The 27372-nt window shown below is 36.7% G+C and overlaps 1 protein-coding gene across 1 annotated transcript in view; it reads left to right on the top strand.

Moving 5' to 3' along the window:
* DCAF10 (DDB1 and CUL4 associated factor 10) overlaps positions 1–26629 on the top strand; it is a 43531-nt gene extending 16902 nt beyond the window's left edge. Inside the window, 5 exon segments of the mRNA XM_011219363.3 lie at positions 5850–6047; positions 12639–12841; positions 15904–16017; positions 18912–19057; positions 20053–26629. Coding sequence (XP_011217665.2) covers positions 5850–6047; positions 12639–12841; positions 15904–16017; positions 18912–19057; positions 20053–20421 — 1030 coding nt within the window. The 3' untranslated portion in view covers positions 20422–26629.
* Positions 26630–27372: the final 743 nt, after the last annotated feature.

Consider the following 27372-nt stretch of genomic DNA (forward strand, 5'->3'; position numbering starts at 1 on the left):
GTAGAAACTCTAGGACATTGTTGGAGTATAATTGGTGAAATTATTTTGAAGAGCAATTCAGCAATATCTGGTAAAATTGAAGATCAAACAGATTTTTCAAGAAATTAAAGCACGTGTAAATAAGGAGATGTGTAAAGAAGGTTCATTATAGCATCATTAGTAATACAAATTGGAAACAAATCTCCATCAACAGGAAGGTAAATTCCAGTATACTTGTACAATGGAATACTATACATCAGTTAAAGTAAATGAACTAGAGGCATCTGAGATACATCTCAGAAATTCAAGGTTGAGCCAGAAAAGCAAATCATAGAATGAGCTATACAGTGTGATACCATTTATATAAAGTCTGAAAATATACAAACATAAGTTTGATGAGGGCATGTATTTGTCTATTTGTTCTCTGCTCTTTTCCCAGCACCTAGAACTGTGCCTAGCACATACCGGGTGCTAATTAAATATTTTTGGAATAAATTGAATGCAAAACAAATCTATACATTGTTTATGGATACATACTTAGGATCTCATGGTATTAAAAACTTGCATGGGGAGTGACAAATTTTGGATAGTGGTTCCCTCTGGAGAGGGAGGGAGGGGAATGGGATTGGGGAGGGATATTCAGGGTGCTTCAGTTGTGTTTGTAATGTTCAGAAGAATCTGAAAGATAACAAAATGTAAAAATTTGATAAAGCTGTGGTGGATATCACAGATTTTTGTTATATTCTTCGTAGTTTTCTCTATGTTTTTAATATTTTACAATTTAAAATTTTCTTACCTCAAAAAGAAAAGATGTGTTGAGTTGTTCGCCCCTACTCAGAATGATCTCTAATCTGCTGTTAGAATTTGTTCTTTATCAATGTCAGCTCTCATTTGCTGCTCTCAGTGTGTCTGCTTTAGTACTCCACACCTACAAATTTGAATTTGCTTATCTGTTGGTTAGAAAACCAGGTTTTGAAGGTTTTTTAGAAGTACGTATCACTTACGAGTTTTGCATGAGGATCTGAGGGGTCCTCTGGCATGAGCTTAAGTGTGCGTTACTTATTAATAATATTAACTTCCATTTTTTTGAGTGCCTACCATGTGCCAAACCTTCTGTGAAGCACTTTTCATACAATGTTAATTCTCAGAGTATCCTGATGTGAAACAGATATTGTACCCATTTTAAGGAATGAAGAAATTGCAGCTCAGATAAAGAGATTTGCCCAATATCTTTAATATGTAGCAAGTGATAGAGCTGGCATTCATGCTCAGTTCAATTAGACCACCTCACTGTTCAGAGATGTGGGCATGCATTTCCTAGGTAGTGATTTTACACATACTTAGAAACGTCTTCTAGTTCATTTCTTAGTTTTTAAGGTTTTGCTTATCTTGTAAAATAAAAATATTGATAGTTGTGAGGAGTATTTTCTGTTGCTTCATACTTAGGGAAAGTAAGGGAAAATACATAATTTAAATTCTTAAGCCCATTATACACATTTACTTCTCAAGTTATGAGGGTTCTGTATATGGATTTAAGAGTCCATTTAATAATCAAGGTCCCCCCAGGTATGAGTTTACAAGAGCAGTTGAGATTATCATAAGAATATTCATTTAGTGGTATGGCAGTTAAAAAATCAGTGCCTATTTAAATATTCCAGGATCTACTTTTCCCTCCCACTGTCTTTGTTGGTCTTTTCCTGATTGGTATATTTCAAACACTATAATGTAAATGCAGTGCTCACCACTGGGAACATGAAATTTCTTATCTTGCAAAGGATGTAGAATTTTACAAAACCGTGAGAATGATATTAGAAAACTTGTCAATTACATATAAAATCATTGGCAAATAAGGATCTGATGGAGTTAGACTAGTTATCAATTAAAGAAAAGTAAATGACAGAAATGAGGACATGATAGATCAGAGAATTATGTGACTATCTCATGGGACTAAGGAAAGGCCCTTGAAGGTTATGTAGAAATGACTTTCTTCTTAAATTATAGTACAAAACTCAAATATGAAGTAAGGGTATTATATTTTGCTGTCATAATTTCATTGGAAAGATTTATGCAGAAAAACCCAAACATTTAATTTATTCTTATTCTAAGAATTTGCATATAGTTAACATAAATGTAAAATAAATGTTAAACATTTTTATGACTTTTAGTTTTTAGACAAAGACAACACTTTACATTGTACAATGAAATGTTGGTACCTGTTTTAAGGAAATTCTGTTTGATTGCTGTTATCCTTCACCAGTTATCCTCTGATAATGAAGACTTCAATTTATCCAGATGTCCAGTTTATCCAGGACTATTACAGTCATATGTTGGGGTTTGATAGGAACATAAGGAGCAGTTTTATAATTCATAAACTCATAGATTTCAGTGTGTATGGAGTATCTCCTGTTTATTAGAGACTATAGAGTTAAAAACACTTTACAATTATTAACTTATTAAGCTAGACTTGAGTTTTAATTTGAGAAGATTGAGCCAGATCTCCAAGGATTTGTCTAACACTTTACATTCTCTGCATCTGCTTGCTTTAGGATAAGAATTGTGGGTACTTTAACTGGTCTCCTAATCTGCATTCTTAGTTTTCTATAATTTATCTATAAATTATCTATCTTCACCAATGATTTTTCAATACCAAGATTTTAAACAGGTAAAGCTTTTAGGCAAAATGAGAAAACTAAAGTCAAAGTGTTGAATTTTTCATTAAGGTAAATTTATTCAATTTGAATTACTAGCTTTTATTCTAAGATTATATTCTTTGTACATTATTGGTATTAAAATATTTTCCATGCAACAATGGTAATTTTTCAGTGGTCTTATTGACAAAAATTTTAAAACTGATCCCCCACTTCATTTTATTTTTTATGAAAATCCTAGAGTTTTGGAAACTAGCTACCTCAGAAATCTTTTTGAAACTCTTAACTAATCATGTCATTCTCTTGCCTAAAGCCTTCAGAGTGGACCACTGTGGCCTAAGGGGGTATAATGCCACTGGGGTTTTGAATCCATATATGCATTAAGTATTTTCTGTAGACTAAAATTTCTGATTTTTTCCCTAAATTTTTTAAATGTAAGAAGATGCTCTATTTTGATGATCAGTTTATTTTAAAAGTTTGACTTTCCAGTAGCCTTTGTCATTGTGTGTTTTTTTCAGTCGTTTAATTCCTGTCAGGAAGTCTTTAAAATATTTTGACTTTAAAAAGTCTAATCAGTAAAGATTAAACCATAGGGGGAAAAAATGGACTTGACAATATAATAATTAAAATTTCGACATAATAAGATAAAAGTATATGTGGAAAATATATTCAGCATACTTTTTTTTTTCAACATACTGCCTTTGAAAAACTGAGGTATATTATCTTTACTATAAAGAGAATTTATAACTAATAAAAATAATACAGCAGTAGGAAGATCAGCAAGGAACATGAATAGTGATTCACAAGAGAAAATAATCTTCCAATTAATATGAAAAATGTTCAACTTTACTAAAAATAGAAGTTTCAACTTAAGATTTTTTCCCCCCTGGCACTTAGCAGAATTAAAAAATATCTGTGTGACAAGGTTTGGAGAAGTGGACACTCCTAACTGCTGGTAGAACTACATATTGGTATGTTCTTTTGAGAAGAGTTTGGCCGTATGTATCAAAAGCCTTACATTTTTTAAAATCCCTTTTTACTTAGCAATACATTTTTCTGGGAATGTACTTAGAAAAATAACTAGGAATGTGATTAATATTTAGCTGTTAGGTTGTTCTTCATAGTGTTTTTTAGTGTAAACTTTTTAACACTACATAAATTTTTACACTAAATAAAACCATTTTATGGTTTTAGTGTAAACCATAGTAAAAAATTGGAAGCAGTATAAACATCCAATTGCTTGTTTAAAAAAGAAAAAAGATACAGTTCATTCATACAGTGAATCTGTTCAGCCATTAAGAGTGACTTGTCAATAAATATTTAATAACATGGTAAAATATTTATGACATGACATTTATTATTGAAATATAAGAATTAGGCTAACTATCAATAGTGGTTATTTTTATAGTGGACTTTTTTCCATTTAAAAAATATTTTCAGAGATGCCTGGGTGACTTAGTTAAGCATCTGCCTTTGGCTCAGGTCATGATCCCAGGGTCTTGGGATTGAGTCTCACGTCTGGCTCTTTGCTCAGTAGGGAGTCTGCTTCACTCTCTCCCTCTGACCCTCCCCCAACTTGTGCTCTCTCTTGATCACTGTCTTTCTCAAATAAATAAAATCTTTTTTAAAAAATGCAAAGATCTTTAAAAAAAAAAATTTACTGGGAATCACTATAGAATAAATCCATGGTATAGTCTCCTCTTGTCTCTACTTTTCAACACACAGTACTCCTGACTACTGTTGCCTCTCAGAGTATACCATCCCCTTACATTCCTCTGTACCTTTGCTTATCCCTTGGTCACTTAGGGAGTGCCTGCCTCATCTTTTAAAATCGGTTCAAAGGACACCACCATGAAGTCCTTCCTGACCACCCTTTTCTTTGCTTATTCCACGCAATTATTTTGTACAATTATGTATTTATAATTTCTTCTCCACTAGGCAGTGAACTCCTATCTCATTCATGCATAATAAATATTTGTGGATGCTTATTATGTGCCTGGCACTGTGTGTGTTGGGTACTACAGATCTAAAAATGAACTATGCAGACAGTTCCTCCTGTCTTTAAGGAGTTTATAGCCTTATGAAGTTATTCCTTACACTGTATATTGTTATGATAGAAGTGTAGAGTACTTTGGGAGATTAGAAGATTGGTAAATCTACCCCAGGCTGGATAGAGAAGGAAGTCTTCTTGGAGGGGATGAAAGCTGAATAATAAAAAGAAAGGAAGTGTTAGGTCAAAGGGTAGGGGAAGCCGGTTTCAAGTAGTAGAAACAGCTTGTACAACAGCCTAGAATTTTAAAACTGTTAAGTTTTAGGAAGGTTGTTATGGTATTTATGGATACTGAGGTTGATTTCTGATAAAAAATAATTCAGTACAATTTATCTCGGAAGAAGTTCCAGAATTCATTTCTTCTCTCTGTAAGAGATTAGGAAGTGATATATAACAGCATATGTTAGAGGAAGCATCCTAATGTTGAATTAGGTAGAAATCCAAGTGTGGAAAAAGAAATAAAAGAAATTCAAGTGTGATGGGTAGGTTTGTTATTTTTTAAGTATTTGTATAAAATATATTCTCATGAAGTATTGAGAAATTAGTGTAAAATAATTAAAAGTCTGAATTATAGAATATTTTATTGGTGTATTTTGTAATTGTAACTGGTCCTAATAAAATATTGCTAAGTATGGTTATTTGGGAGAATGCCTTTGAAGTAATAGATTAAAAATATGGCATTTTATTAGCGATTTTTATATGTAAATGTGTTCTAAATAGAAAGACATTAGTTGTAGCAGAATAAATATTTCTCATAATTATGAACCCTTTATGCTTAACATATCTCCCTCTGCAATCAAGTCTTCAAAATCTTCTCTGTCTTCTATTAAATTGTCTCTCACCATTTGTGTTTCCTATACAGATTCTAAAGTTCTTCTTTCTCTCTAGCACTGTTCTCCAAACATCCACCCCTATATCCAGTTCTAAATAAAAATCAATAATATAAAGCAAATGGATAAAATTACATTGTGGTCCTCATTAAATCATAGTGTCCTTCCCTGTGATTATGTGAAATATGCTTACTATTTATTTGATATCCGTATCACTGGGTTCATACAGTCAGTTTGTAGTCCTTTTTTGTTTGTTTTCTTGATTAGGTAATATAGAGACTGTTTCTCGAGTTTTCTTTAACAAAAGATTAAACAAACCAGTTTTTCTTTTCTGCTTTGTAGATTTCTTGATAACCGGCTGTTTGCTACCTGCTCTGATGACACTACAATAGCACTATGGGATCTGAGAAAACTGAACACCAAAGTATGCACTTTACATGGTCACACTAGCTGGGTGAAGAACATCGAATATGATACTAATACAAGACTCTTAGTAACATCAGGATTTGATGGAAATGTCATTATTTGGGACACCAACAGGTTTGTGAATAGGAGACCATGTTAGGATTGTGAACAACAAAAATTTATTCTTAAAGATTTCTTTATTTGAGAGAGAAAGGGAAAGAGAGCGAGCATGTGAGGGGTGGGTGGCAGAGGGAGAGGGAGAGAGAATCTCAAGCAGACTCCCTGCTGAGCACAGAGCCTGGTGTGGGGCTCAGTCTCATAACCCTGAGATCATGACCTGAGAAATCAAGAGTTGGATGCTTAATTGACTGAGCCACCCAGGTGCCTCCCCAACATAATTGTTTAAGATGATAAACAAATTCAGTGTTCTGTCTTAGCTTTCATATCTCTAGGAGAAAAAACCTGACTTTGTGAAAAATAATAAAAAATGATGCCATTTTTTGTTACTTGCTCTTAGTCATATACTGCAACCAGTATATTACTTAAATTCCTTAAATTCCTTAAATTCAGGAAACTCATAAACCAGTTTTCATCATTAACTATACTACTTGGTCTCCTCTCCATATCGTTTTCTCCAACTTTTCTCTCTCTCCCCCTGCTTGTGTTCCCTCTCTCGCTGGCTGTCTCTATCTCTGTTGAATAAATAATAAAAAAATCTTTAAAAAAAAAAAAAGACAACAAAAAATATATAGTATGGTAATAAGATCACTTTTATGCCAGTATACTTGAAAGCTTTGATGAAATAGTTTATTCAAAAAATACACCTTAGCAAAACTGATCAAGAGAGAAATAGAAAACCTAAAATACACCTATTACCTGGACTGATATTTAGCCAATATGCAGTGATTTAGCTGAAGTAGTTGTTAAAATATTAAACTACTCCTGTAATTAATACAGAAGTTAAATGTCGTAACTGTAGTTGAATGATAAATAGCCACTATCCTGAATCGTCCCCGGGTGGTCATATCCTGGCACCCTCTGGTTACCCAGGCCCTTCTTTTAGGGATACGTCCCTCAATCCCTCAAGATCTCGCTATGATCTAGTAGCTAAAGTCCCCCCTTAAACTACGCCCTCCCTTTTTTTTGGGGGGGGGTTGTTCAGCATCTCATTTAATTCTGAGAACAGCCTCATGAGTTAGATAACTATTATTATCCCATTTTAGAGCTAAGGAAACCAAGGTCAGAGAGGTTGGGCAGCTTGCCCACATGACTGCCAATAAGACAGTAAAATATGAGCCAAGAGTCAAACCCCTGGTTTATAGACTCCTGAGAGGCACCCTTTGCTGATGGGAGTTTTAGGATCTTACAGTAGAGTAATTCCAAGACCCAGTTCCAGCACTGCCAACTGCATCAATTCTGACTGGCTCGTTTTCATGCATTGCTGGTTATTTAAATAGTCTAAACATGGCCTGTGTGTAGCCATTAAAGAAATGGAAAATATCAATTAAAATTTGTCTACTAATAAAACAGCAGCCTGTCAGTTTTACAGGTAACTTTGGTAAGATAGTACAAGAAACAGAACATTCCAATTTTATTAAGTTGTTCACATTCCAGAAAAAAGGGGAATTCTCCTTACCTCATGTATGAAGCTAGTATAACCTTAATATATAAACTCAACAAAGATAATATTAGAAGAGAAAAATTGAAAGGTCAGTCTGTATAATGTGAATGTTAGATATAAATATTCTAAATAGAAGGAAACTGAAACTTTAAGATATTAATCAAAATATCATGACCAAGTTGGGTTTTTTCAAGGAATGATAAGATGATATATCTGGAGCACCTGGCTGGCTCAGTTAGAAGAGCATGCAACTCTTGATCTTGGGGTTGTGAGTTTGAGCCCCATGTTTGGTGTAGAGGTCACTTAAAATCTTAAAAAAAATTATAGCAATAGAATTTTTTTTTAATTTATTTTATTTGACAGAAAGAGAGAGTGTGCACAAGCTGGGGGAGCAGCAGGCAGAGGGAGTGGGAGAAGCAGGCTCCTTGCTCAGTAGGGAGCCCGAGTCAGGGTTCGATATCAGGACTCTGGGATCATGACCTGAGCCGAAGGCAGATGCTTAACCGACTGAGCCACCCAGGCACCCCTGTCAGTAGAAATTCTGTTAATATAACTTATCACATTAACAGATTAAACAAAGTCCATATGATTGCTTTAATCCAGGAATAAAATTCAACATTCAATCATAATTAAAAACAAAAGAGGGGACATTATCACCAGAGATTAAAAGGATTATAAAGAGATACAATGAACAACTTTATGACAACAAATCGGACAATTTAGATAAATACCTGAAGAGTCATAAATTACTTAAACTGATTCAAGAACAAATAGAAAATCTATAGACCTACAGACCTAAAGCAAGTAAAAAATTAAGCTGGTAATTTAAAATTCTTTCCACAATGAAAAGCCCAGTCCCAAAAGTCTTCACTCGTGAATTTTACCAAACATTTATAGAATAAATAACAATCTTTCACAAACTCTTCCAGAAAATAGAGGAGGAGAGAACACTTCCAAACTCATTTTATGAGGCTGGTATTATAACTCTGAAAGCAAACCAGACAAACATCCCAAGAATGGAAAACTACAGACCAATATTCCTCAAAAACAAAGTGAAGAAGAAGAAAAACAGATACAAAATAGATACAAAAATCCTCAACAAAACATTAGCAAATCAAACCTAGCATCCTGTAAAAAGATTATATGTCACATTAGTAGAAAAGGAACAGTATACCCCAGGAATAGAGGGTTGGTTTAATATCCAAAAATCAACTGATGTAATACATCATATTAATAAAGGTCAAAACCCATAAACAGGATCATCTCAAGAAAGGCAGAAAAGCACTTGACAAAATCTTATACCCATTTGTAATAAAACTGGGAACAATAGGGAACTTTTATTCCCTAGACATCTGATAAAGGACATCTATGAGAAATTTATAGCTAAAATCATTTTGTAAAGATTTTTTTTATTAGAGCACACTAGTGGCGGGGTGTAGGGGCAGAGGGAGAGGGACAAGCAGACTCCCTGCTGAGCAGGGAGCCCGACAACACGGAGCTCGATCCCAGGACCCTGAGATCATGACCTGAGCTAAAGGCAGATGCTTAACCAACAGAGCCATCCAGGTACCCCTGGCTAAAATCATCTTAATGTTGAAAGACTGAATACATTCACCTTAAGATTGGGAACAAGGCAGGGAAGTCTGCTCCCATGGACACTCTTATTCAGTATTGTATTAGAGGTACAATTGCACTGGAAGTGCAGTCAGGCAAGAAAAAGAAATAATAGGCATCCAGATTGGAAAGGAAGAAGTAATCTTCATATGCAGATATGATCTTATACATAGAAAATCTTAAGGATTCCACAAAAATACTAGAACTAATAAGTTCAGCAAAGTCACAAGATATACAAGATAACTATACACAAATCAGTTGTATTTCTACTTATAAGCAATGAACAATCCAAAAATGAAGACAATTCCATTCATAGTAGCATCTAAAGAAATAAGATACTTAGGAATGTGTTTAACAAAAGATTTGTACACTGAAAGCTATAAAAACATTGCTGAAAGAAATGTAAGAAGATGTAAATGAATGGAGAGACATTCCATCTTCATCAATTGGAAGACTCAGCATCATTAAGATGGTAATTTTTGGGGTGCCTGGATGGCTCAGGAGAGCATGTGAGCATGTGACTCTTGATCTTGGGGTTATGAGTTCAAGCCTAGGTGCCAAGGTAATTCAGTGGTTCAGAAAAGGATAGTCTTTTCAATAAATGATACTTGAGCAACTGGATAGCCACAGGCAGAAAGATGAATTTAGACCCTTATCTTACATTGGAAAAAAAGAACTCAAAATGGATTTAAACCTGAGGGTAAGAGATAAAATTATGTAATTCATAGAAGAAAACATGGGAGTAAATTTTCATGCAAACCAAAGCACAAGTGATTTAAAAAAATTGATAAAATGGACTTCATTAAAATTAAAAACTTTTGTGTATCGGGTGATACCATTAAGAAAGTGAAAAGAAAAACTACAGGATGGGAGAAAATGTTTGTAAATTATATCTGATAAAGGATTTGTGCCCAGAATATATAAAGAACTCTCACAACTCACTTTATATATACACAAATAACCCTTATTAAAAATGGGCAAAATATCTGCATAGACATTTCACCAAGGAAGATAATACAAATGATTAATAGGCAAGTGAAAAGATGTTCAACATCATTAGTCACAAGGAAAATGCAAGTCAAAACCAACATGAGAAAGCATTTCATATCCACTAAGATGGCTTTAATTTAAAAAGACACTACAAGTATTGGCGAGAATGTGGAGAAACTGGATCCTCATACATTGCTGGTAGGGATGTAAAATGGTGCAGCCACTTTAGAAAAGTTTGGTCGTTTCTTAAAATGTTAAGCATAGAGTCATCATCTGACCAGCCATTCCGCTCCTAGGTATCTACCCAAGAGAAATGAACACCACACAAAGATTTGTACATGAATGCTTATAACAGTATTCATAATATCCCCAAAATGGAACCAGTACATAATATCAATTGGTAAATGAATAAACAAAATGTGGTATAGCTACACAGTAGAATACTATTTGGTATTGAAAAGGAACAGGGTATTAATATGTGTTACAACATGGATGAACCTCAAAAAACAGTATGCTAAGTGAAAAGAGCCAAACCAAAAGACCACTTGTGTAATTCTATTCATATTAAATGTCCACAATAAGCGGATATATAGAGACTCTAGTAGATTAGTGGCAGCCTGTGACTGGGAGTAGGAACAGGGAAAGACTGCTAGTGGGAAGCAGGGATTTTTTAGGATGATGAAAATGTTCTAAAATTGGGTTGATGATTGCACAACTCTAAATTTACTAAAAATCACTTGTTACTTAAAATGAGTGAATTTTATGATATATAAATTATATCTCAATAAAGCTGTTAAACTTAGAAGGAAACTCATCAAAAGTGTACACTAAAATCTACAGGACATTTTTAAATGTTGAAATTTCCAGATGTTTTCTCTATAGGGGTACCTGGCTGGCTCAGTCAGTAGAGCATGTGACTCTTGATCTCAAGGTTGTGAGTTCAAGCCCCATGTTGAGTATAGAGCTTACTTAAAAAAAAAAAAAAGTTTATAAAATCAGGAAGGGAGAACATGTCTGCTTTTACTACTACTGTTTACCACTGTTTTGGGGTGGCAGAAGACAGGGTCCCAGCTGGTGCAGGAAAATAAATATATAAGAATTGGAAAGGAAAAAAAATGAAAAAATAGCATTCACAGATGATATGATTGTCTATATGAAGGGTTGGCAAATTTTCTATAAAGGACTGTGTAATAAATATTTTAGGCTTTGTGTGCTGTATAGTCTCTGAGCAGCCATTGACAGTACATAAATGGATATTGCTGTGTTCCAACCAACTTTCTATATAAAAACAGGCAATAGTCCAGACTTGGTCTATAGACCAGTTTTGTGACTGGTCTATATAGAAAATCTTAGAAATTCTGCTGATAAATTATCAGAATTAATAAGAGTTGACCAAGATTGCTAGACATAAGATCAAAATGTGAAAATCAGTAGTGTTCCTAAGTATCACAAGAAACAATTTAAAAATTTTTAAAGTATATAATTTTTAGTAATTAAGAAATTTTTAGGGGCGCCTGGGTGGCTCAGTCATTAAGCGTCTGCCTTCGGCTCAGGGCGTGATCCCAGATTCCTGGGATCGAGCCCCACATCAGGCTCCTCCGCTGGCAGCCTGCTTCTTCCTCTCCCACTCCCCCTACTTGTGTTCCCTCTCTCGCTGGCTGTCTCTCTCTCTCTGTTAAATAAATAAATAAAATCTTTAAAAAAAATTTTTTTTTTTAAAACCCAGGATGGATCAAGTAGCAGATTAGACACAACTTTAAAAAATAGATTGGAAGCTAAATATTAAAAATTATCCAGAATGTAACAGAAATGAGGAGATAGAATATAAGAAAGAGCAGCTATGAGACAAGGAGAATCAAATGTGAATGTTTCAAAGATCTATTTGGAGCTCCAAAAGGAAAGAGAAAATAGGTGAGAGGCAATATTGGAATAATGATGGAGAATTTCCCAGAATATCTGAATAATATGAATTTTAAGTTTTAGAAAGTCAAATTAATCCCAATAAAGTAGAAAGAAATCCAAATTTAAACAGAGTGAAATTGCAGTACTCCAAAGGCAAAGAGGAGATCAAAGGGAAAAAAAAAAAAAAAAAGATAAATTGTCCAAAGTAACAATTGCACTGATAACAGATTTAAAAATAGCAACAATGGAAGCCTGGACTCAGTGGAATATTATCCCCAATATTCAGAAAGATACCTGTTAACCTGAAGTTAACATGCTCAGCTAAATCTTTAATCAAAGAGTGAAATAAAGATTTTTCAGAACAACATAAAGTGACAGTTTACTTCAACAAAATCCTACTTAAGCATGTATATTTCAGAAAGCATAAAATGGAAAGTTGGAGATGAAAGAAGGAATGGTGAGCAAAAAAAAAAAAGTTTACCATGTATATAAGGCTAAGCATACATTGTCTACAAATTCGTTTGAAGGTCAAAAATATGACTATTACCGAATCCTTATATTTATGATAATTCTAGGTTTTGTTTTGATTTCTTCTGTAGGTGTACAGAAGATGGGTGTCCACATAAGAAATTCTTTCACACACGTTTTCTCATGCGAATGCGGTTAACACCAGATTGTTCCAAAATGTTGATTTCAACGTCCTCTGGATATCTCTTGATTTTGCATGACCTTGACTTAACCAAGTCTTTAGAAGTAGGCAGCTATCCCATTTTGAGAGCAAGAAGAACTACATCAAGTTCAGGTAAGCTTTTCTTTTTTGATTAAAGTTTTCCAAAGAGTCTCACACAAAGGGATGTATATGTTTCCATTCTGAGAATGATAGCAGGAAGAAGGGAAGGAAATTAGAAGACATTTTTGGAAAGCTCGTTGAGAGCTTTTTTCCCAAGTTAGTATGACCTATATGAATCTCTGACAAAGCATTAATTTGTGCTTCTGTATCACCAATGATCTAGGAAGAACTGTTAACTATAAAAATATTTTCTTTTAGCGCTTTCTGCTATCCAGAAAATCTTTTATCCGTATTTCTAAATCATCACTATGTCAAAAATTAGTAGTGGCCCAAGGTAGTATCCATCTTTTTAAGTGCTTCTGAAACCCAGCAGAGCTTTATTTTTATTTTTAGTTTAGTTTAGTTTTTACTTTAGTTTTATTTTACAACCCTGAGATCAAAACCTGTGCTGAGATCAGGAGTCAGATGCTGAACTCACTGAGCCACCCAGGCACCCTATCTAGTAGAGCTTTTAAGATGTATTCAATACAGAGCTTTACTTTTAAGTCTGTATTACATCCTAGACTTCCAGATGTCTGTACCCAGGTAGCTGGTGCCATCTTATTTCACAACCCCTAAACATCCTCTTGCTAAAGCTGTATTCTTTTTTTTTTTTTTTTAAGATTTATGTATTTATTTGAGAGAGAGAGCGGGGGAGGGCCAGTGGGAGAGAGACTGCTGAAGCAGACTTCCCGCTGATCGGGGAACACAGTGGGGGGGGCTCAATCCCAGGACCCCGAGATTATGACCCAAGCTGAAACCAAGAATCAGCCGCTTAACTGACTAAGCCACCTAGGTGCCCCTAAAACTGTATTCTTTTTCCTGCTGCTGATTCCATTAGACTTCAATGAAATTGGGGCTCAAAAAAACTTATGCACTATAATTTATCTACATTATGTGATAGAGACTATATTTCATCACCTTTGGGAAAAAGGTATGTTCCTACCTATTTATAATTTTGCACTTATGAACAAGAACCCAGAAAGAAAAACACTTAAGCATTTGGACCACATAATGTTTATAAATTGCTTTTTAAAATCAGCTTCAGGGTGCCTCGGTGGCTCATTCAGTTAGGCGTCCTGCCTTCAGCTTTCATGATCCCAGAGTCCTGGGATCAAGTCCCACATTGGACTCCCTGCAGGGAGTCCGCTTCTCCCTCACCCTCTGCCGCCTCCTCCCTGCTCATGCACTATCTCTCTCAAATTTTTTAAAAATCTTAAAAAAAAGAAAAAAATCATCTTCAGATGGTTGGACTCCTTCTCCTGTATGCATAGGGCCACTTCTGAAGACTCCCTTTGGGAAAGTACAGGCCCCATTGTAATTGCATTTGCCCAATTTCACTGCTAAAAGTAGAAATTTAAGTTTTACCAACTTATTTGCAACTTATTATCAATTACCAACGTATTTCATAAATATGTGAGTATAATCCTTTTACATTCAGAAATTTATTTTTAAGTTAAACATTAATAATCAACTTAAGCTTAGTAAGAGGTAGTGACTTAGAAGGTAGTTGGTAAATCATTAGCCATCAGGGAAATTCAAATCAAAACCACACTAAGATACCACCTTACGCCAGTTAGAATGGCAAAAATTGACAAGGCAAGAAACAACAATTGCTGGAGAGGATGTGGAGAAAGGGGATCCCTCCTACATTGTTGGTGGGAATGCAAGTTGGTACAGCCACTCTGGAAAACAGTGTGGAGGTCCCTTAAAAAGTTAAAAATTGAGCTACCCTATGATCCAGCCATTGCACTACTGGGTATTTACCCCAAAGATACAGACGTAGTGAAGAGAAGGGCCATATGCACCCCAATGTTCATAGCAGCATTGTCCACAATAGCTAAATCATGGAAGGAACCGAGATGCCCTTCAACAGATGACTGGATTAAGAAGCTGTGGTCCATATATACAATGGAATATTACTCAGCTATAAGAAAGAATGAGTTCTCAACATTTGCTGCAACATGGAGGGCACTGGAGGAGATAATGCTAAGCGAAATAAGTCAAGCAGAGAAAGACAAGTATCATGATTTCTCTCATCTATGGAACATAAGAACTAGGAAGATCAGTAGGAGAAGAAAGGGATAAAGAAAGGGGGGGTAATCAGAAGGGGGAATGAAGCATGAGAGACTATGGACTCTGAGAAACAAACTGAGGGCTTCAGAGGGGAAGGGGGTGGGGGAATGGGATAGACCAGTGATGGGTAGTAAGGAGGGCACATATTGCATGGTGCACTGGGTGTTATACGCAACTAATGAAGCATCGAGCTTTACATCGGAAACCGGGGATGTACTGTATGGTGACTAACATAATAAACATTAAAATAAAATTTAAAAAAAAGGTAGTTGGTATTTTTAAATTCAAAAACCAAGAACATTTTGTCTTCTAAGGGTAATTCTGGTAATAATATCAAAGGGAATTAGATTAAGAAATCCTCATAAAAGTGTGGGGCCACTAGAAGAGTGAGATGAAATAGAGATGGCTGTTTGGAGTAATACACCAAACCCGACTATCTGATACTCAATTTTTGTTTTTCTACAGATTTCTGTATAAAGTTTGTATTGCATTTCAGAGATGGTATTCACATAATTTCATGAGTGGTAACAGAATTGTTTGGCATGCTTAAGAAGGTTCATTTAATGTTCTCAGTAATGGACCACCTGGTATTTGGACCCTATCCTAAGATTAAATTGGCTGATGAACAGTGCAGTGTTCATGTTCACTGAATTTTCTTCTTCCATTTTACTACAGAAGTGATGGGGAACCCAAAGATGCTCCTATGTTTATTTGGTTTGTCATTTTTATTTCACTTAAGCAACTCTTTGGTAGAAGAGATTTTAGAAAAGGGCCCAGGCCTTAGAGCACTTCAAAGAGCTGCCCTACCTATCTCGGTCTTAGTTGTAGGCCGGTTTTAAGTGGGCATGTACTTGCCACGTTTCAGGTGTGTTTTAACAGTATGCTTCAACTAGATGATTAAAAAGAGACACTACTAGAGTTTTGCCAAGTTTATTGTCAGAACTTTTTGCATTTTCAAGATCTGACTACTTCATCAAGTTCATCTGGTCCTCGAGTTTCTGGTTCACCTTGTCATCATAGTGATTCTAATTCATCTTCTGAGAAACACGTGTCACGAGCCTCACAAAGAGAAGGTAGGTTAAAAGTGGACTTTTATAATCTTGCAACAACGGAGTCTACTGAGTAGCTTTCTTTGGTTTAGTTTTAATCCATACAAATAAAAGTCAATACAGAAAAGGCAATTCTTTGACCCTCAGTCATTTTCAAAAGCTAACCAGTCTCTAGGGCTGGATATCTTGGGTTTACATCTTTGTTGGAATTTGAGCTTTGGTTTTATTTACTGAACTGAGTTTGGTCTAGATTGGAGAAAAAGTAGTTAGGACACAGATTCCAATAAAGGTGGTTATGGAAATGAAATGAGATATGTATGTGATGGTGCTGTATAAGGTGATGTTTGTCAGATGCCATGAGAGTCACCTGGTTCCAGCCTGGTAGGCATTTTGCTCTGCCATTTTTTTTATCTGAGCAATGCCTGACAGCCTTAGAGGGGTTGTAGGGTAAAGTAGGCTACGATGGCCCTATTCTGCTTTTGCCCGTTTTCCCCCACTGCTCTGGCAGATCTAGCTGTTTAGCCTATTCTTTCCACCCCCTAAATGAGATGCTTTTTACCTATGCAGATTTCACCTACTTCTCCATACCACTGCACATCTAAGCACTTTTTGTTTGTCCTCATCTTTGTGGACTGATGGCCAGATGTGGGTCCTTTTGTAATTTTGGGTCACCTTTTGGAAATGAGCATGGCTTCTACCTGGATCTTTAGGGGAGGGACTATCCATTAGACTTCTAATTTATGTTTTTCCTGGGTGGCATCACCTGGTAAGTGCTTGATAATTGCATACTTGATTATTTTGCATGACTACTTACGTTTGTAGAGTGGTTTGAGAGCCCTTCCTAAACCTACAGCCTATCTATTTTCCTCTGGATATTCAAGACTATGACATTTAAGGTTAAAAATTACTCCTATTAAATTTAGAGATTTATGCCCAGATATGCAACATTTTTCCTTTGATTTATAGCAGAAACTTTTTATAGATTCTGCCTGTTCTACGTTGGCTACAGAAAATAAGACAAAGCTCTTAGTTATCATTGAGAAAAATCTTTATTGAACTAAACCATCCAGGAGGGGGGGAGAAACCGTTAAGAATAGTTAACTGCTTATGCCAGTGGTAAACCCCAAAACCACACTACACAGCAGTAGAGTTGGGAATGGGAGAAGAGAAGATGTATGGAGAGCCTAGGCAGGGTATAGAGAAGAAGGTGGGGCTCATACATACATAGGGTTGTTCTGAATATTGGCAATCCTGGGTCTTTGGGGTGTCAGAATGTTAGCACCATACTTTGACAGATACAGTAGATAGAGCTGAGGCTTATCAAACTCATTTCAGGATTAGAACTTTTTTTTTAAGTGATATCTACACCCCACATGGGGCTCAAACTCCAGACCCTGAGATCAAGAGTCAGATGCTCCACGGACTGAGCCAGCCAGATGCCCCTGGCACTCTTTTTTTGACATGAAGTCTGCTGTGGATTGTAGCACAGATAAAATACAAAAACTCTGGTTTAAGTGAAATTAGGGAGTTCCTTGACCGGTCTTCCCTACCCCAGCCCCATGTGGTTCCCTCCTTTAGCCAGCTCTGGAGGAAGCTCCAAGGAGCACAGCTCAAAAACCACTACTTACTTATTTAGATGGGTTTCTTTTCTGCTTTTGTTCGATTTTCAGAATTCTTGAAATAGCTGTTTTTCTCTAAAATTGTTTTTAAAGTTCAGTCACATGTGAAATCATTATTTAGGTATAGTTTGGTTGTAACAATGGAATTTAGAGCTTCACAGGTTTGCATCAATGCTGTAGTAATCTAAAGGGAATCTTTTAAAGAAGATAACACATCTGTTTGAGAAACAATTCACAAAGGGTCTGACAGAGGGAGCTCATAATCTTCAAAGCAGCTCCTTCCACAGGTAGAGAAGTGTTGAAATATTTCTCTTGATATTACATTTCTAAACTGCTTCTTTATAATGTCTGTGAAAGTGGTTCTCCACATATCTGAGGTGATAGGACGTAACTCCTAGTAGTAACGGCTTGCTGTAGCAGTCACTTTCATGGGGGGCTAGGAAGGAGGATGGGATGGGCCCTAACAGAGTACCAGGCATATGTATGATAGGCAGTGTCTCCCAACCCCTCGTTTTGACATAACACTGTATGTGAAATATCCTCCCTTGCCTCCGAAATTATAGATCTGTTTATCATTTATAGTATTGTCCTGGGGGGCCATAAGTCCTGCTCCTTGCACACATAATAGCCTTTTATTGATAATAAAGGCAGTCTGCCTGGCTTCCAAGTATTTCCTTCTCTGGACTAGAGAGCACCAGGTCCCCTGAGATGAGATTTATCTTTTACTTTTCCAGATTCCTTTCATTTCATATAACTTTGATTCTTAGAGTTTTCTGAGATGTAAATCCTAATCAAAAAGTTCCCTAGTCTACTTTAATGCCTTAGTCTTAGGTTACTGGGATTCCTGCTGCAGGAACTTGGATTCTTTAGTTCTATCATAACCTTTCCCCATACCCCCACCCCAAAGACAGACACACCAAACATCAAAAGGCACCATAGGTTTTTTTGTGTATGTGGATTTTTTCTTTCTTTTTCTAAGATTTACTTTAGAGAGCAAGCATGAGTGGGAGGTGCAGAGGGAGAGAGAGAGAATCTGAGAGGACTCCATGCTGAGTGTGGAGCCCAATGCAGGGCTTGATGGTACAACCCTGAGATCATGACCTGAGCCGAAACCAAAAGTTGGCTGCTTAACCGATGGTGCCCCTAGGCGTGCCCAGTTTTTCTTTTTACATGTGGTAGCACAAGGGGCTGACGAAGGAATGAAGGCTGGGGGTGGGGGTGACTGCCAGAAATCAAAGCTTTGATGAGCTGCCTTAGTCCTTTGATAATACAAACCTCACATCCTAATTTTCTTACCAGGAGTTTCACCACGAAATAGTCTTGAAGTCTTAACCCCTGAAGTTCCTGGTGAGAGAGATCGTGGAAACTGCATCACATCCTTACAGCTGCACCCAAAAGGCTGGGCCACTCTCCTCCGGTGCTCAAGCAACACTGATGATCAGGAGGTAGGAGCGGCAGCCCTCCACCTTCAGCGGGGCTGACTGAACATACAGCCATTGCCCGGTGTGCTCATGGCATCTTTATCCCTCGAAACCCTCCTTCCTCTCCAGCCTCCTCCAGTGTCACAAACTGGGAAATACTTTAAACCAGTATCAGCTCAGATTGTGCCCGGCTTCTTAATTCTTGCCTCCTTCATCTCTCCACCTGCCCTTTATATGGTAAACTTTAGATGGTGATGCTTCAGCCAAGCTGGCTCAATGTAAGGTTTTGCTAAGCCAATTGAATATTAGAATTTGCTCTTTTTAAAAACCAGGGGAGGGGCGCCTGGGTCGTTCAGTCGGGTAAGCGTCTGCCTTCAGCTCAGGTAATGATCCCAGGGTCCAGGGATCGAGCCCCGTGTTGTGCTCCCTGCTCGGCAGGGAGTCTGCTTCTCCCTCTCTCTCTGCCCCTCCCTGCTGCTCGTGCTCTCTCAAATAAATAAAATCTTTTAGGTAAATAAATAAAACCAGGGGAAGCCAGGGAAAGACTAAACTGATGACTAGGGGAAAGGACCTTATATGACCTCGCATCTCTCATCACTCTGGAAAGCAGGAGTCTTTTGAGGATGTCACTAGCTCTAGAAGTCACAACTGAAAAGAGAGAAGAGCCTTTGAAGTGTGTAGGACGAGAGGTATTTTAGGGCTTAGATATCTAAACTTCAGAATATTTTAAGTATCAAGATTGTTGTTACTTTCACAAAAGGGAATTATTACCACAGAAGTCACAGCAGCCTGAGGGAATAAAAGGCTTTAGTTGTAGTAGGTCATAGTACACAGAATAACCTTGGCTTATGAAGATAAGAAGGTATGGGGCCTGCATTTTAGTAGATGGGAGAGGGGTAGCAGTCATCTGATTTCTTGCAACAATTCTGTGGCTTTGGCAGTCTGTTGAGCTTTTTACAAAAAGACGTATCTAGCATTATTTGGGGCTTTGTAACTTTCTGTCTCTTCTCTCCCCTTAGTGGACTTGTGTCTATGAATTCCAAGAAGGAGCTCCCGTGCGACCTGTCTCACCTCGCTGTTCTCTACGACTAACTCATTACATTGAAGAAGCCAATGTAGGCAGGGGTTATATCAAAGAACTTTGCTTCAGCCCTGATGGGCGAATGATCTCTTCCCCACATGGCTACGGGATTCGCTTATTGGGATTTGACAAACAGTGCAGTGAACTTATAGACTGTTTGCCCAAAGAAGCCAGTCCCCTGCGGGTCATCCGTTCTCTATACTCTCATAATGATGTGGTACTGACAACAAAGTTCTCTCCAACACATTGTCAGATTGCCTCAGGGTGCCTTAGTGGACGGGTTTCTTTGTATCAGCCGAAGTTTTAGGCACAACTTACATCAAATAAGGAACTCTTCTGGTGTTTGACTTACAAATTACTTCAATTTAGGTGAAGTATTTCCTTTTTAGAAGATCTTAAAAGTTTGGGTCAAGATCCCAGTTCTCATGGGTCCACGAACACACCTGTGACCTGAGGACTTGGCCGTCGGGCATCGTAGGGGCCTCACCAAGTTAGACTCTACGCAGCAGCAGCTCTTGCCGCATTCCTCTGCTCCTGCTCATCTGTGCCACCTGAACTTCGGTTCTTCTGGTTATTTTGCATGGTAGCTCTTGTCAAGTTTCTTTCTTTTCTTGTTTCTTGATTTTGGTGTGAATTTTGTGGACGTCTGGCAGGAGTTTTGGTTGAGTTAGGAGAAACCCATGACACTAGTATTGAATAAAACCCAGAAGTTCGATGTCAGCATACTGGTCATTGAAAAAGAAATTTCACCTTCACTTATCAGTATACTGGGCCTTTTAAAGTTGCTGTTACGTTTCTCTATAATGAGCACAGATAATGGCATTATTCTCATAACTGTTAGTCTTACAACAAAAATGTCTTTTAAGTTTCCTGTTAAAATTATACATATTTTTTCACCATGAGGGGAATTTTGTTGTAAAACTCTAGAAAAAATAATTACCACATCTCTTCGTAATTTACTTGTATGAATTTAAAAATCTCTAGCATGTGTCCGTACTTGGTATTTTGTTCTTGTCAGCAGCATTTAGAAAGGAAAAGAGAAGGAATGGGCTTTGGTCATTTCTGTTATATAGAAGAGGATTCATTAAGTTAGTACACTATCTGGTCAGAGGGATGAAAACGATGTGGTTTCGAGTTTCTGTTTTCTCTGCTAGACTATTTGACTCACACAGGGTGACGTGTTATGGTATAAGGGTGGAGGGGGGATTGAGAGTAATGAGGCTGTGTGTGTTTTCCTCATCTTTACTCCTTGAGCCAGGTGGCACAAGCTCGAGCCTTAGCATTAGGGAAGGGAGAACTGCAGTCCTCTTCTAGCTGTGACCTAACTACAGTAGTCAGCGACTTGGATGTCAAGACAAAGAGCTGATGTGAAGACCTCTTAATATTTTGTTATGGAACACAGCAAGTAAAAAAACATCAAGCAGGGGTCAGTCACAGGGCTGACTGGCCTGCTGAAGTAAACAGCTTTTTTCTAGTCTCCACCTGGAATGGTATTATATTTACAAGGGATCCACCAGAGGCTGGAGTAATTTAAGCCACACGCTAGCTCGTTCCCTCTCAGATCATATTCTCTTAAGCCAATGGTTCTCAAATATTAGGGTGCATTACAATCATTGAGGAGCTTGTGGAAAACACAGAAACGTGGCCCTCACCTTAGGAGGTTCTCATTCAGCCAGGGAGAGGAAAGGAATCTGTTTTTAATAGGAACCTCAAGTAATCTTTATTCAGGTGGTCCCTGGATCAGAGTTTGAAAAACACTACACCTTAAACATCCGTAAGTACTTCTGTACCTATCAGGTGCTTAACTCCCAGAAGGTGTTTTAATTATTTAAAAAAAAAATAGTAAATGAAACCCATTTTAGAGGTAGAAAATGTGATCAATCTCATTATCTGATGAATGAGAAAAGTTAAGTGACTTGCCTAAAGTCATCTTACAAAATTAGTGGCAGAGCCAGAACTTGAATTCAAGTCTCCTAATTCCTTGCTCAGGGCAATTTCTACTGTATTATGCTGGCTGTTAAAACAATGATTTCTGAACACTTTATCTTGTCTTTAAGTTGTATTATTGTGACTGCTCTTAAACTGGCCGATAAGTTGAAAAAGGCATGGGAGTAGATGCTGAAAATTCCAGCCGTAAGACGAAAAGAAGCTTAAATCTTATAGAAATGTTTAAGCAACCCAAATACATGAATAAAAATAACATTTCTTTATAGAACCTACCAGACAGCCATTCACACATATGTGCAGAAGTTACATCTCACTTGGAACAATCTTGGCTCTAGGACAAATTTTAAAAATTAGATTATTTTACCACGGATGTCAAAAAAAGATTGGAAATTTTTTAGCCATCAAAATTACTGCAAAGTATAATGAAAACACAGGTTTGCCATAAATTTTTTTAAAAACCCCAGATATTTAAAGGAACATAAAGTTTTGGAGGCAAAAGCACCCAATCTTAACATTCAAAATAAGCTACTAAGTACAATAATTATATTGATTTAAAAAAGGTTCCATACATTGCATCCCCTTTGGAGAGAGTTGCATGTCAGATGCTGGGCCCACGTGTCGCCCGACTCTGAATTCCAGTTCGTGATTCTTCAACCATTATAGAGTTCCTACGCTGTCAAATAATCTACACACTTTACTACTAACCCTCACTCACAAAATACCTTGCAAGGTAGGTAACGTGAGCACCAGTTTACTTTGGAGGAAATGGAGGGTCTGACAGGTTAAGTGATTTGCCTAAGTCACAGAGCTGGGGGTGGGCAACACTGGGATTCAAGCCTAGCTGCTTTAGCCCAAAGCCTGTGTGCTTACTACTCTACCACTTTGCTCTTTTTTATAAAGGACAGGAAACTGGCCTGTTAATTAGTTTAGCATCCTCTGTAAATTCGGTATTACAGAGCTGGCTTACCTTCTGTACCATGCAAGAGAACATTCATAAGCTTGAAAATGTCCAGTAGAATTAGTACCATAAACTGCAGGGCGTACATACAGTCCGTTCCTAACAGAAAGACTTCAAGCAGGATTAAGTAGCTGTAAAGAAAAATGTGGGATGAACAGCTCTATAAAAATAGAGCCACACAGATGAGAAAAATCAACAAACTCAACAAAACCACATTTATTCTCTTTTTGAGGTACGGTCAGGATCAAAAAATCAAGAGGGGGATATTAATCCAGGAATTACAGGGCATCAGGAATGCTAGACTCTTGGAGAAAACTGCATCTTATAATTTCAAGGTCTCATTTCACCTAAGAGCATAAAATCTAATTTGGTGTTTTTTTACTCTAAACTTTAGTCATTTTTATTCATGATAATTGGTGAATGTATTATAAATGGTAATGTGGTATAGTTGTTGGTAAACATAGTGTAAATTGTTTTAAAAACTTCCTACAGGGGCACCTGGCTGGCTCAGTCAGAGCATGCAGCTCTTGATCTTGGGGTCATGAGTTTAAGCCCCACCTTGAGGGGTAGATTGTACTTAAAAAAAAAATCTTGAAAAAACTTTCTACAGAAATGCTATGTTAAATAAGTTTAGGAACATCAAATATTTAGTACTTCCTTATCTTTAATTGTGAAAATGAAGTGGCTAAAGCAGACAAGACCCCTCTCTTAATCTTTTGAAAATGTATGTGGTCTTTCTTCTCAGAAGCCCAAAGAACATGTATATTGTTATTTCTCCTTGTTTCATCCAAGATGAGGCTATACCAAAAATTTTAGGAAAACAAGCAAGGAAGAGGTTCCCAACTCCTGTCTAGAACCACATCACATTATATTGTGGTTAAAGTTTTGTTTTCTACAGAGTGCAATATAGGAAAAACACCCTGAGAATCTTTTAGAAGTCTAGTGTTTCCCGTATTAGTCAGAATATATGGTACTGGCATCCGTAAGTATCTGTTCAAGCTTGTGTTTAGCAGGAGAAACTGATGACAATCATCCCCATTTAAAATGACCGGCAGCCACGGAGAGCTATGAAAATTCACTCAGTAATACCTAGTGTTGGCCATGAAAGAAAGCATATATATGGATTTTTGGATAACTAATGCATATCTCTTAAGTGCCAAAATTTAAAACTTGTAAATTATTTTTGATGCAAGTCTTTCAGATATGTTAGTATACCTCCCTGCCTTCTTAAACAGCATGCTCGGTATAATTCACTTTTTCACAATGAAAAGTAAAAGTTATGTTCATGTGTTACTACAAATACCCAATGAGCTCTGATGTATGTAAAATACTTCATAAAATGTAAAGGGCTATAACAAATACAAGTTAATATCAATTATTATAAAGTGATTCCCTCAGCCTTGAGGTATATATAATCCTTTGCCTCAGGTTGCTTGGATTTGGGGATTTTTTTATTTAAAAATTTTTCTATCTGCTAAGTAGTTTGTTCTGTCTCTTACCACAGTATCCACATGCCTGCCTTTAACAGGCTCCTTATCGTGTGTGCTGTGTTCATCTGTTAGGAGCTAGGGCATGGAGAACCCAGCCAGCTCAGTGTCTAAAGAGCCACACAAGCCCTGCTGCACAGTCTCTGAGACCACTAGGTTTTGAAAGGTTCACAGGTAACCATTTGGATAACAGAAGTACCCAGGTAAAGCCTAGGCTAGTGATTTTTTCAGCTGCCACTAAGTAAAAGACTATAGACTAAGGATGCTGCTAGATTAAGGAATAAACAGCAATGTACCAAAGTATAGCCAAGTATCAACAAAGGCTCTGTATTTGCACAGGGATCCTTCATGTTTTTTTTTTCCCCCTTAAAAGAAGAATCTGGGGGGGAAAACAATGAAAATAAACTCCAGATAGACTTGAGCATTTTTGATGCCATTAAACTTGGTCAATAGCCATTAAAATACACGTTTAAATTATCACATATTGTTATGGTTTTAGTCTCATTGCAGAATAAGATTATACTGAAATTTATACCCTAAAGATGATTCCCAAGAATTTCTCCCGTTCAAATGACAACAGAAATTATCAAAAGGAAAGTCTCAAATTTACCTGTATGCTGCTGCTTTAGATGTAAATGAATTAGTAATGGAAATATGGGTTTTATCAAAAGCTCCAAGGAACACATCTCACATATGCACACCTCGTATATGTATATTAATGTTACTATAAATGAAATGTCATCCAGAGACAATAAAATAATTTTAAAATTTCAGTCTTGTTCATAGTATTTAAAATGGAATTTTTTCAGCTTTCCTAAGCTGCTTATTTCAGTTTCATGTTTTCTACATTAAAGTTTGGATATTTGATTTTTTTTTAATTTCACTGCATCCTCCATTTCTAAAGTGTGGTTTCTGGTAAATTTTAGATTCATATTTTTAGGAAAGTTGGGAATGTTCCACATAATATCCTAGACACCAGAAAGTTTTTTCACTAGGTTCTGAGGTACTGTTAAGTTCTTATGCTAGACTGTAAGCTCCTTGTGGGCAGGGACTGTCTTACTTTTCTTGTATCCCCTGTGCCCAGTACAGGATCTGACAGAGTAGTTGTTCAATACATTATTTTTTGTAGGAATCAAATGAATCTTAGCCATATGTGGCCTCAGATTTCCATGAAGTCAGAATGTGATGTGGAAATAGAGAAATCTTCATCAGAGTAAGATTTTTTCTGACCACAGGTCAGGAAAACTAAGCATTTCTCATTGATTTGGAAAACTGCAAAACTCAATTTTCATCCACCAAACATTTGAATCCCTACTATATGCCTTGTGCAGTACCAGGGACTCAAGGGACAAAGATAACTAAGGCGGTAGCCCTGGCTTCCTGCACGTGTGACCAGTGCAGCCATACAGGGCCCTGCAGTGAGAAAAGGTCCAGGCTTGCTGTAAGGTTCTGCTGAAGCCATCTTAAAATTCTTCATTTTTTGAACAAGGGGCCCATATTTCTATTTTGCACTGGGCTTCCAAATATATAGCTGGTCCTGCTTCAATATTACCATGTTGACACGGTGGGAACAATAAGAATTACAGTATCTTTTATCTACTGTCCAATAAAGATATTCACACTCATTAAAAACTAGCCATAAAGTGAATGATTTAGTAAAATAACTTCTAAAATTAAAACTTCCTCCCACACTTTTTTTCACAGATCTTCATTTCAGAATTAAGAAAGCTTTCTAAAACTGTAATTGGCTTTTACTGTTTCAACTGAATTCTCTTGAGGTTTTTATATGGATGTAGAGTTGTAGGTGATTTTATCTACATACCTACATACCTACATGCAATTTTAAGATTTCAGTAAAACTTTTATTAATATATGCACTGGATGTTTTGGTGTAAGTCTACCTCATAATGTGCTTTTAAAAAAATAAATGCTACTTTGAAACATTTAACAAGCTTTTTCTGTGGTTAACCTGTTTGAAAGGTTGATGGCAAGCTTGCATTTAGCAGTATTTTGAAATTTTTGTTTCAATTGCTTAATGTTTATTTTTAGACCAGAATCAAGCATAACGCTATGACAGCGGCAGTAGCTTGGTGATTCTTGTAGTGGTATTCTAAACTTTTAAATCCTTTTTTTTTTTTTTAAAGATTCTATTTATTTATTTGACAGAGAGAGAAAGATAGAGAGAGGGAACACAAGCAGGGGCAGTGGGAGAGGAAGAAGCAGGCTCCTAGTTCAGAAGACTGATGTGGGGCTCGATCCCAGAACGCCAGGATCACGCCCTGATCCGAAGACAGACGCTTAACCACTGTGCCACCCAGGTGCCCCTCTAAACTTTTAAATCCTATAACCCCTACCCGAAATAAATCAGAGCATATGCTCCAAATGTTGATGTTTTATATATATTTTATATATATATATAAAATATTGTACTGCTCTACTGTGTAAATTATAAAATATGTACAGAGAGAAAGGAAATTTTAAAAGGAAAAGAATTAAAAATCAAAATTCTACATTACCTCCTGCATTTCCAGGGATCACCTTACACTCCCACAGGTATATGCACATTTCATTTTGTGAAGTCCACCATTCTAAAACATAGAATTGGCATTTTACACTGAAAAACACATTTACTAAGATTTGATTCATTCACATCTGTTCACTAATGTTCTGGACATTTACAAGTTTACTAAATATGAATCGTGTTTTATAGAGTTTTATAAATTAGTTCTTTATTCAGTGAAAATTGTATTCATATCAATAGAAAGCACAGTGGATAAATTTTTGTCAAGCTGCACACTGGTTTCTTTTCGTAGATACACTTAGAACGTGCTATTTTTCACAGTGCTCCCTTGAATGACATTTGCTT

Source organism: Ailuropoda melanoleuca, chromosome 7 (genome assembly GCF_002007445.2).
Source record: "Ailuropoda melanoleuca isolate Jingjing chromosome 7, ASM200744v2, whole genome shotgun sequence".
Taxonomy (NCBI): Eukaryota; Metazoa; Chordata; class Mammalia; order Carnivora; family Ursidae; genus Ailuropoda; species Ailuropoda melanoleuca.